The 11,915-nt window shown below is 35.9% G+C and overlaps 1 protein-coding gene across 12 annotated transcripts in view; it reads right to left on the bottom strand.

The window, feature by feature from the left end:
* Positions 1 to 526: 526 nt before the first annotated feature.
* Positions 527 to 11,915, bottom strand: part of mark2b (MAP/microtubule affinity-regulating kinase 2b) — a 290,583-nt gene continuing 279,194 nt past the window's right edge. For 8 of the 12 annotated variants that reach the window (XM_039769082.1, XM_039769090.1, XM_039769084.1 and 5 more), the window contains 2 exons: positions 11,820 to 11,864; positions 527 to 1,289 (listed from right to left, as the gene is read on the bottom strand). In XM_039769082.1, coding sequence (XP_039625016.1) covers positions 941 to 1,289; positions 11,820 to 11,864 — 394 coding nt within the window. In that variant the 3' untranslated portion in view covers positions 527 to 940. The remainder of the gene's footprint in view (positions 1,290 to 11,819; positions 11,865 to 11,915) is intronic. The other 4 variants (XM_039769085.1, XM_039769087.1, XM_039769092.1 and 1 more) reach the window with 1 other exon arrangement.

Raw genomic sequence — 11,915 nt, 5'->3', positions numbered from 1 at the left:
ATGTGTATATATACATACAGAGATAGACAAATATAAACCATAGCAAAAAATGCTATATCACACCCTCTGATATGCACAATGTGTTCATTTCTGTGTTCACATCATTCTCTTCACTGAATGGGGTATGTGACTATATTCCATTATTAAGTAGCAATAAAAAATAATGGTCAAAGACAGCAATACGTTATCTTCCTTTGTGAACCTGTGCAAATGAAAGACTTTGTACAATAACGCCAAGAAATAAAGACAGACAAATAAACAAATTAAATGACAGTAGCAGTGCTTATGAGAAACATCTTCAGACCAAAAAGTCAGGATTTAGTGATGCCACCACACCTGCTCCTTTGGACTCTGTACATTGCTCTGTGTTATCTGTTATATGGAGCTACTTTTCAGTTTTTAATAATTTAACAGTTATTCGATTTCAGACGCTATATTCCTTGGAGTTTAAAGCTACTGTCAATTGTGGGGCATACATGTTCTGATATGTATTTATTCTAGAGGTTGATTTATGATCAAATTTAGATTTTTTTTTTTTTTTAAGTACCTCCAAAAACAATGTAAAGACACTAAAGCACACGCTGCTACAAACCACTCCAGTTATGTGATAACAGTTTTTGTGTGTGTGTGTTTTTATTTTAGGATTATCAAGTTCCTAGAAATGTCGCTTACCACAGACTCTCAAAGTTTCTTTTCAAGGAGACATACGTTTCTTGAATACTTAAATAAAGCTGAACAAAAGAGTGATTTTTTTTTTTAATCTTCATATGTATATGGTGTGTGTATCTATATATATATATATATATATATATATATATAAATAAACACATGCATACACACACATATATATGAAGAATTAAAGACAGAAAGAAGGAGGATAAATGGGATATTTGTATATTAGGGATTCGGGAAAAACCTTTTCCTTTTTCAGTTCCATTGGTCAGAGTTTAAGCTCATTGGCAATTTTGGAGGCAATGTTCTTGAATGCGATAGATGAACCAGCTATCCTCTTGAACCGCACACCATTGAGTGACAGACGTGGCAGTTTGCATACTTCCATCTCCCACTGAACATAGTTCTCATGTGATGGGTTTCCATGAACACAAAATAGCATGTACTTTTCACGCACATCATACTCGCAGCTGTTGGAATCTAGCACTTTCTTTATCTCCTTCATCATTTCATTGGGTTCCATGGAGCTTGTGGTCTTCATACTCCAGGTAAAGCGTAACGATCGTGGTTTTGCATCTTTGTTCTCATCTTTTTCTTTTTCTCCTGCCATAACAGGCCTAAGAATGCAAGATAAAGATGACAGTCAGAAAGTTAAACAAAAAACAAACAACTTTTTTACTTTATTGCTCCTCAAGATGTATGGTCCTATGAATGACATTTTTATTTGTAAGTATGAAATAATTTGCAAATTGAAATACAAGCAACATGCATAAACAGATCAGCAACATTCTACAAACTGTACAGTGCAATTGTCTATGCAATAAAGATTGTTTATTACATCAGACAAAGGACTAATTATAGTCACGAACACCCCTCCCCCTTAAATTGAGCAACTGACTTGTCCTCATGGTGACCAGTAAGCAGAACGTGAGGTTTACACAGTAACACTAAATACTCATTCAGAATAACAGTATTATCTACCATACACCTTTGTTTAACTCTTCTCCTTTAATGTGGAGATTTAAAATAAATATCTTTGATTGTATTGATTTAAGTTTTTTTTCATGTGCATCACCTGAAAATGTGCTGTTTAGCTGTGAATAAGAGTCCTCTCTCAAAAGCTAAGCATTCCACATGATGAGTGTCTTCTTGAAAGGCAAAAAACTTAACCAAAAAGAAGGGGTGGGGGGGTGGGAAGAGAGAAACCTTGTTTCACTCTAGAGTATTACTTCCCCTTTTTAAAAACAATAATTTCTTGTATTGGGACTGGAAGGCAAACTGACCTTGGGACTTAGATTTTCCAAAATATCATTGATTCCTGGAGGTTAATTTTTGTCAGTATTTGCAAAAAGTGGGTTATTTTTTCTTTATATGAAATATTCTTACAAAACATTCAAGTTTATCAGGAGAAATTAACATTTGATAGCATGAAATTACTTAAAATGTGGAAGGAGGTCTTTAGGGGGTGCACTTCAGGCATGAAGCTGTGTTAAATATGTATTATGTATATCAAATATGTGTATGAGTGAAAAAATCAAGCAGATATCTGTATATACAAATTATGCAATAAAAGCTGCCAGCCTAAACACTACAGTTTAAGGTCCCTTGTATTATCCAATATATGACACTGCCTGCATGTCACGCTAGATTGTCCTTTTATTTTCCTTTCCCTTTCAGTAAACATGGCAGCATACAGCCTTATACTCCCCTAAAAAGAATGCAAGGTAAAATTAGAAAGAAGGTGTTACATTGTACAAAATTACATTAACACAGAAAGATACAGACCATTTTAACATATTACAGTTTTCACAAAACTACAGTACAGTAATCCTTCCTCGATCGCGGGGGTTGCGTTCCAGACCCCCCCGCAATAGGTGAAGATCCGCGAAGTAGGAACCATATGTTTGTATGGTTATTTTTATATATTTTAAGCCCTTATAAACTCTCCCACACTGTTAACATTATTAGAGCCCTCTGGACATGAAATAACACCCTTTAGTCAAAAGTTTAAACTGTGCTCCATGACAAGACAGAGATGACAGTTCTTTCTCACAATTAAAAGAATGCAAACATATCTTCTCTTCAAAGGAGCGCCGTCAGGAGCAGAGAATGTCAAAGAGAGAGAGCGCGAGATAAGAAAAGCAAACAATCAAAAAATCAATACGTGCTTTTAAGTATGCCAAAGCACCGCGATAAAGCGGCATTTTGTAGAGGAGCGTCCGTATCCTCTGTGCAAACAGCCCCTCCGTTAGGTGCAGAGAATGTCAGAGAGGGTGAGAGACAAAGAAAAGCAAACAATCAAGCATCGCGCGGGTAGCATATCATTGAGGAGTTTTATTTAATATGCAATACATGCTCTGATTGGGTAGCTTCTAAGCCATCCACCAATAGCGTCCCTTGTATGAAATCAACTGGGCAAACAAACTGAGGAAGCATGTACCATAAATTAAAAGACCCATTGTCCGCAGAAATCTGTGAACCGGCGAAAAATCCGTGATATATATTTAGATATGCTTACATTTAAAATCCGCGATAGAGTGAAGCCGCGAAAGTCGAAGTGCGATATAGCGAGGGATTACTGTATATACTAGCTGGCCCAATTTATAATAAATTGTGGACTACTGGTCTAGTGCTTAATTCTGACTGCAGAAGCATCAGTAAATTGAAATGAGTTCAACAGAGCATAACTGCAGTTCACAATAGGCTACTTACAATGTCACACATGATAAACCCACTCAAGGCATGTTACTCTGGACATGACCATTGCAAAGAATGTCATCTGTTCTAACCAAAATCATTTTATTTTTTACTCCAACAGATGGAGTATATAAATGTCACTATAAACTAAAAATAAAATAAAAAAGCTTGATAGAAGAAATATTAATCTCATTGAAACCCACTGGCTGTCATGCAAAAGGACATGAGGAGCCTCAGACTTCTGTCTTGGGAGATCAGCATGCCATCTTTACAGTTGTTAAGGGAATTTGTTATTTATTTACATGACCCATTGCTGTTCTCATTTTGCTACATTAATAAAGGCAGACTACCAGAATGTTTAATGGACACAAATTAAATAATATTCCCTTTGCCATTTTTTATTCCCAATATATTTTTTTCAATTTACATTTTTCTTTACTAAGTCATTGCGTTGTTACAAACTATATGGCATTTGGCATACGATTTTCTACATCACTGCTCATGTTTGCGATGTGCAATTTGTTGGAATGAAAAATGCAATGCACTTTATTAAAACTCATATCACAAAATACTGTATATTCCGAAAGATTTCAAACAATGTTAGATATGCTCAACAGTGTATATTCCATATGAACAGCTATAGTTTTTTTTTTTTATTTAAACTTTTAAGTATAAAAATATAACTGGACAACAAAAGTATAAGTAACAAACATACACTACAATTAGCTAAGTTGCAGAATGATCAGTATAAGGATATGACTATCAAATGGGAACAGTTTTTAAAGTAATATCAAAATAAAAATTCATGTTAATTCCACAAAGGTTTTATGGTGAGGTTGTATACTCACAAATTATGGTGCCAGTGAGTGGCGACCTGTTGGATGTGTTATCAACATGCATGTAAGAATTTCACTGTACTCTGTACATGTGACAATAATGATCCTATCAGGCTACAGTATATATAACTGTATATACACACGCACAAATATGTAAGAGATAAACCATACTTGAAGAAAAAAAAATCTGCATATGTATTACACAAATTTTAGAATAGCTTAATTACTTATGCAAACTGTTTCTATAAATATAAAATATTTAATTGTGCATTTTGGCTAATTCTATTATATCAAGTCCTTCATTTTAGATAAAAACAAATGTTTTTCATATTAAAAACTTTTAGAATTGAAACACTAATGTGTACTTTTTCAAACTCTGAGGTAGGTGGGATGATTATATAGTCAGAGATATGTTTATGGAAAAACTGACAAACAGAATTTTGCTTTTTTAAAGAGAAAAGAGATGCACAATTTTGGATAGAAACCTACCTAGAAATAAATACCTTTTTGGGTAGATGTGGCTGCTGCAGTTGGTACCAATTGTTTGGCTTAAGGATAAGATCAGTAAAGTAAAGAAAAAATGCACAGGGAAATGATGTGGATATTTTATCTGAAAATACTAACAGGAATAGTGACATGTAGGTCTTTGCAATTTTTGGGTAAGATTAACACTAGTGAACCAAGACCAGGGAAAAGAGAAATTCTTTAATAGGATATTTCTCAGTGAATTTGGCCACTCAGTTGTGAGGAAGTTGAAATGGTGCCTGGAGGGGAACTGCATCTTGACTGATAATACCAGGAATTCAGTTACCTGGTGCTGCTTGGTCTCACAAGATTGCATTTGGATGGTAGTTACTTGTAAAGATGTAACTTTGTCCATTAACACATTCAGTTATTATAATACCTAGAAATCTGTACCTTTTTGGTTAACATTAATATGAACAACGCATTACTCTGAGAATTCTGATAAAAGTAATAGAAAAGAATAAGAGTTGTGTTAGCTAAACAGTCAAATGAAGCCTCGGGATAAGACTTTTCCTTTATGCTTATGCATTGTTGGTTGGAGGCAGACAATAAAGTCACTTGAAGCTACAGTTACAGATGTCAAGTATGTCATGCTTTCCTGCAGAGAAAACAACGGTTTTACTCATTTGGGCTCAATTTTAAGTTTCACTGATTTTCTCACACTCCTAAACATATAGATAATGAAAAAGACTGTTAAAGAAACACACTATACTGTATGTCTGGAAGAAATGTCATGGTGCAAATATTTTTCTAAACTCTGCTGATGACTATGTTTACTCTTGTAGTTATGCATGTTCCTAAAGTATGGCCGAATGGCTGTTAATCATAACTACTACAGATCTAAAATTACTGCTGTTTGGTTGTAGCTTAGGAAATCTAATCTGCATTTTAGTGTATAAAACGGCAACAAAAATCAATCCCTTTGTTAACATGAGTGACAGGTAGCTACGGCCATTATCCAGCCGGGGCGTCAGCTTGATGGAAGTACTGGGGAGAGAGCATCTATGAGGTACTACCTCCCCAGAACGCTAGAGACGGCATAGACCTCCTTGGTGGTTGTGGAACCACAGATTCCCGCAGGGCATGCAGGGAGTTGGGAGTTTGGTGCAGCCCTGTTGGGTTCCGTGGGGGACACCACGGGGACCTGCAGAGCCTTACCTTGAACTTCCATCACATCTGGGACTGATTCCAGGTAATGCTAATACTGGGTTTATACTTCACATGACATGTGCGCTTGTGGGTGCTACTGCTACTGTTTATATTTGCGCACATACTTTACATAATTCTGGAAGATTCCACTAGGTGGCAGTGCGAGATATCATCACAGTGAGAAAATGTTTGGCTTTGTCGTATTGTGAATAGCCTGAAACATCCATTAAATTCTGAGGACACCTTGCCACAATATCTCTGAAAAGGATGTTTAATAATTCCATCCATTAATCCAGGGATGCGCCCATTCCAGCAAGCATCGGGCACGAGGCAAAAACAATCCCTGGACAGGGCATCCGCTCATCGCATGGTGAACACAAGCATATGCATACACTAGCGTCTTTAGTGTCACCAAATCCCCAAACCTTCATGTCTTTGGAAGGAAACCAGAGCACATTGTGGAAACCCACCAGGAAAACATGCAAACTCCAAGCAGGGAAAACAAGGGATGTGTCTCTCTGTGAGGCGGCTATGCTACCATTCTGCCACTATGCCGCCCACACACGTGTAATTATTAACAGTATTCATTATTTAAATGAAGTTAATGACTTATCTGTAAAATGTAACATACATGCCTTAATGCATTTCATCATGAAAGTGATATCAAGCGTAAATCTGACAAATCTAAATGTGCAGAGAGCTGGAATATTACAAATGAAATGTGTTCTGTGTGGCAATTGCTGTTAGTTCAGGAGGAAGCCCCAGAAACACACAGCGATTAACAACTGGGTCAGTTTTAAGATGAAGTTTATGATGGTCTACTTTAATGATAAGGTAAACTATGAGGTAAAAGTGGACATTTCGAGATTAAAGCCAAAATTTCCACTTTAATCACAAAACAGACTTTTTAACCATGTCTTTAAAGTGTTTTCTCTGTTCCTTAAATTAGCTGCTGTACAGTTTGATGCTGTTGTGAAGGTGCAAAAGACGGCACAGGAGATGGTATGTGAGACTTTTAAAATGTATCGTGTCATTACGTTGGGGAATATGCGATGCTTGAATATAAAAGCACCACAAATGCATTTGTATGTCGGCATTTTGTTTCACCACATTGAAGCATTCATCAAACATTGAAGCATGCACATCGATCCCAGAGTATCCTCAAAGTGGCTTTCTGTCACATATATATAGTAAACAGAGACTCTGCCGTCATGTTCCAACTTGAACACACCTGACTGTTTGCTGCTACTGCAACCCGCGCACGTGTCGCGTTAATGTTTGAGGATGTGCTCCAAGGAGGCATCAAATGAATACTGGGAATGTGCAAGAGCCATGATGTGTACACATACTCATTCTGAGCATGAAGTATAAGCAGGCCCTAACGAGCAACTTGGAATACTGCAAAGAACAACATAGAAGGGCCCACCTCACTCCATTCAGGGAGCCAGAGTCAGGAGGAGGTGGACAGGACTGTGACTTGTACTGTGGTGTGCTCTGGGGAGACAAATCTCTCCCCACTGTAAACAAAAGTGTGGCAGTAGCATGACAATTCTGGCCCATAAGCTGTGTTCTTTCTTTGCCCTGGTGTTATAATGCAGTACAAATCATGGCAATAACTGCATAAAAAGCAACCTGAATAAGATTAACAAACAAATCTTGTTGCCTGTCAAAGAAAATAGTGCTTGCCCTTGTTGATTTTTTTCAGTTTCAAAGATAACCTGTGCAACCTGGTAAACAAATAATGATTCAGTTATCTAAAATTATAAAATGAACAGAGAATACAGTATTCTAAATGTATACTGATCACAAAAATGGATTCATTTACCATTACGATGTGTTGTCTTAATTTGTCTGATTACTTCCCCTGTTTAATCAACAGCAAACTAGAAAATAACTGATTTTGTTATTAATCTCACATCATAATTTTCAAATAAATATGTGGTAAAGGCAGTTTAGGCAACAATAATTTTTTACTACAAGCATTTTATAACCAGACACTGATTTCTTGCTTCTACAAGTTGTCTACCTATCTCAGCTTCTGGCACAACTGGGATGCATCTGGCTAATTATGGTGTGGCTCTGACCACATTTTCAGGCCAATTTTTCTGAACCACTGGGTTCTGACCCACTTTTGGGTTGTGTGCAGCTATCATTAATAATGGCAGTAAGTTGCAAATTGTGTTGTATAGTTTGCGAAGGAACACCAGAAAAGTTTAGAAACACTATTTTAGGCCATAGTGCAGCTAATGGATAAATCTAAAATATTCCTAGTAGACAGCAAGAATCTCTCTATTATACAAAAAAAATCCTGGGACAAGAGAAGACTTTTTAGCCTGGGACAAAACGTGACTTTTTCAGAGAGATAATTTCAAGTACCGCGAGACAAGACTTTGTGCCAAGAGATTTAACCATGCCCGAGGCCAGAAATACAGTAAAAGACAAAGAGTAGAAGACAAAGTAGAACGTCGTAAAGAGGTTCAAAAATGTTGGCATAATACACATGCAGAACAGGTCAGAGATAGTGCAAGTACTAAATTTCGAAAGTCTCAAAAAAAAAATGATAGTAAAGATCACATTACCGCTAACAAATGGAAAATATTACGCAGGGAAATAACGGAACATTGAAAAGAGATCGAATATATGGGCATAGGTTATATGACAGAAGTATGTAGATATTGTTTGGATTTAAATTTTAAGTCAGAGACTTGTAGATCTTCTAATTCGTGTTGCCATCAAGGGAAAAGTAGTGTTTCTTCCCAATGAAGAGGTGTATCCGCGAGAATTAAAAGATTTGTTGTTTGGTGAAAGTGAAATCCACATACGTGAGTGGCAGAGATGCAAAGTGGCTGGTGCATAGCACAGGCCAGTGGTAGTTGGCAGGCGAAACGAGTAGGGGGCAAAGTATTTGCTTAAAATTTTGTCTATGCTTTGCAGCAGTGCTTTTTGCTTCTAACTTTAAAATAAATATTCTTCAAAGGTTTTCATTTCTCTTTCAGAGCATGCCTGTTTATATTTAAAAATCAGTTTAAATTATTTAATTGTAATTTAATTAATACTGAATGCAAAAAATGCAACTTTTAATAAAGGCCGCTCTGAAAAAATCCCAAACAGAAGGTGGTATGGCATTACCTATTTACTTATTACTGACTTGTGAATATTTGTACATAAAAACTTTTGAAGGAATCAGGCAGTAACAGAAATGTACCTGCTCTTTTAACTTTGCTATTGAGCAAGTCCTCTGTAGGCTTTGCTTTGTGGTCCAGCCATCAATAATTACCCCCAATCTATATATATATATATATAATATATATATAAAAAAGCCAAATACCACTGACTCACTCATCACAAAATCTCCAGAACCATGAGGACTTAGGACTTTAAATTTGGAATGTAGGTTACCCTTGGCCCATAGGTGCTTGCTGAGAAACGTTTTTAAAAATTTTGTGGTCCAACTGTGAAATTTCTTAATAGTTTTTTTTAGACCCGTTTGTATGTCTGTCCGCTTTTCATGAAATAACTACTTAACGGATTTAGGTTGGGTTATTTTTAGAATTTGCTTGAACATTCTGTTGATTTTGAAACTTTCTCATCGTGCTAAGTATTATAGTTCGCTTGCGGTACTGATTTATTAGTGCAAATCTGAGAGAGACTCATCGGGCTGTGGGGCGGGGCCCTCCTCACTCACACGTCTGTCACGGGGCGTAACCTTAACTCTGCTCAGTTAGCGAACGAGAGAACTACTTAACGGATTTAGATCTTCTTTGTTTATAATTTGCTTGAACATTCTGGTTGATTTTGTGACTTCTCTCATTGGGCTAAGAATCATAGCTTGCTTGCAGGAGTGATATACTTGCACTAATCTGAGACAGAGGCTGCGGGCCAATGGGACAGGGAAGAGTGACGTCGGGAGTAGAGAGCTGGGCGGGGCCCTCATCACTGTTCTGTTTCACTAATACGCGGGCGAAGCCGCGGGGGATGGGTAGCTTACTAATAAGGAAGCAGTGCAGTACTTACTTAACCTTTGGAACCAATACAGGAAACATTTTAGGGTACAAATGCTAGCTCTGGCTGCTCCTGTGCATGATAATCAATAATCCAGCCTTCTTTAACGTGTACAATGTTTAAATCCTGAACACTTCTATGCTGAAGACGTTTATGCATCATTTGAACAGTTGTTAAGTTACACACATTCAAGCAAAGCACTACATTTACATGCAATGCTGCATCAACATCTACTCTTGAATATTATTTCATGTAGTATTGATTAGCAGTCAACTAATTTCATGGTGTGCACTTCAGATGATTTTAGGCAATGATGGGATAATGTTACCATGCTGCTTGTAGGCTTTCTTGCTTAACATGCAAATAACACAGTCAAAAAAAAAACAAAAAAACAAGTGTCTTGAACCTAGTCTAATCTCCTTTCCCTATCTATGTGAGGTTTTTTTTCTCTATAGTATTATACAAAGATTTGGACACGTGGAAATGAAAGTGGCAATATGTACTGTGCCAAAATAATGTCACCTGCCACTGCCTTAAAACAAACCATGGGCTGTTATATCTAAACAATGAATCACACTTTCCCCAACAAAATCAGAATGATGGTTTAATAAGAGTCAAAATAAATTTCAAAATTTTCTAAAATGAATACAAAACCACCACACATAACTATAAACCTAGTCGTAGGTTCTTGGCACAGGTTACACTGCAAAGTCAGAATACAAAACAAAATGAGTAAAGAGAATTATAAATTGGATATTAGACTTGCAACAGAAAAGACATCTACTACAGAGGCTGGTTCAAGTACTCTCAGAAGAACTTGAAAACTAATAGCAAAAACTTGTTCTTTATATAAGAATCAAAATATTCATATTTATCTTAAAAATAAATTTAAGCAGCATGACTGGGTTAAAACATGCTGTTGTATTCTTTTTATGGGCTTCCTGAGTGAGTGTTCCCCTTGTCATATCCACACACACACAATATACACAATGAACTCTCAAACACAGGAGAAGATCAGCCTAGATCGCAGTCAAAGGTTTCATGAAGAATGTCATGTTAAACGTCTACTACGCTTACTCTGCAATCAATTGACATTTTTGATTTTGTTCATCTTACCTTTAAAAAACACAGTAAAACTGATTAACAGAAATGGAATTCTTTGGTAGTTAAAGAATATTCTAGGAACTTTTACCCTGTACCAGTCTGCTTTGTTTCACAATATGTGTGGTATATCAAGTTATGCTTACTTAAGACAACAAATAATTTTTCATTTGCTGCCAGGTATATCCATGAATATAAATAATTACAAAAGCAATACATTACACATTTCCATACATTTAAAACTGTTCATAACACCTTGTGTATCATGTTACATATTTTTGATATTTTCAGTTTTGAATTTGAATATAGTTTTAAAAGAGACAGAAAGTGTAACACAGATGTTGCCCTGAGTACTCTTGAGAGAAGATAAAAAAAACCAAAATTTTCAATTTTATAAAATAGAAGACAAAAGTAAGTATTTGAATAATTGTGCAAGACATTTAAACTCAGTTTAAGCAACTGAAACAAAATTAGATTAATGTTTTATTTAATATTATTTTTGAAGACAAAATAATTAAATCAATTATATTACAAAGAGCATGACAAGTGATTTATGAAAAAGTAAATAGACGAAGGAAGAAAAACTAAAACTGAAATGTGGAGACAAAAATCAGAAATCAGGATCAAAAATGCTTTTTAGGGAAGTAAAAAAAAATCATTTCAATGAACATGTCGCAACATAAGAAAAATTTGATATACTTGAAATAATTTGTAATTAAGAGAGAAAAAAAAATAGAAAATGGAGTTTGAGAGAGAGGTAGGTTAAGATACCCAAAGGCCAAGTTTTTTAATTATCCATTAATATAAGCATTGATTAAGATATGTTTTCATTCTCACCTGCTCCCCTCATCTCGTTCTCTGTTCTCTCCCTCATACGGGTTCCTCAAAAAAGAATTATTAAAAGTTTAGTTTTTGACTTGTTATGGCTTATGT

This window comes from Polypterus senegalus, chromosome 11 (assembly GCF_016835505.1).
Source record: "Polypterus senegalus isolate Bchr_013 chromosome 11, ASM1683550v1, whole genome shotgun sequence".
Taxonomy (NCBI): Eukaryota; Metazoa; Chordata; class Cladistia; order Polypteriformes; family Polypteridae; genus Polypterus; species Polypterus senegalus.
The sequence above is the reverse complement of the archived record's forward strand: the minus strand, read 5'-3'. Positions and strand labels throughout refer to the sequence as shown.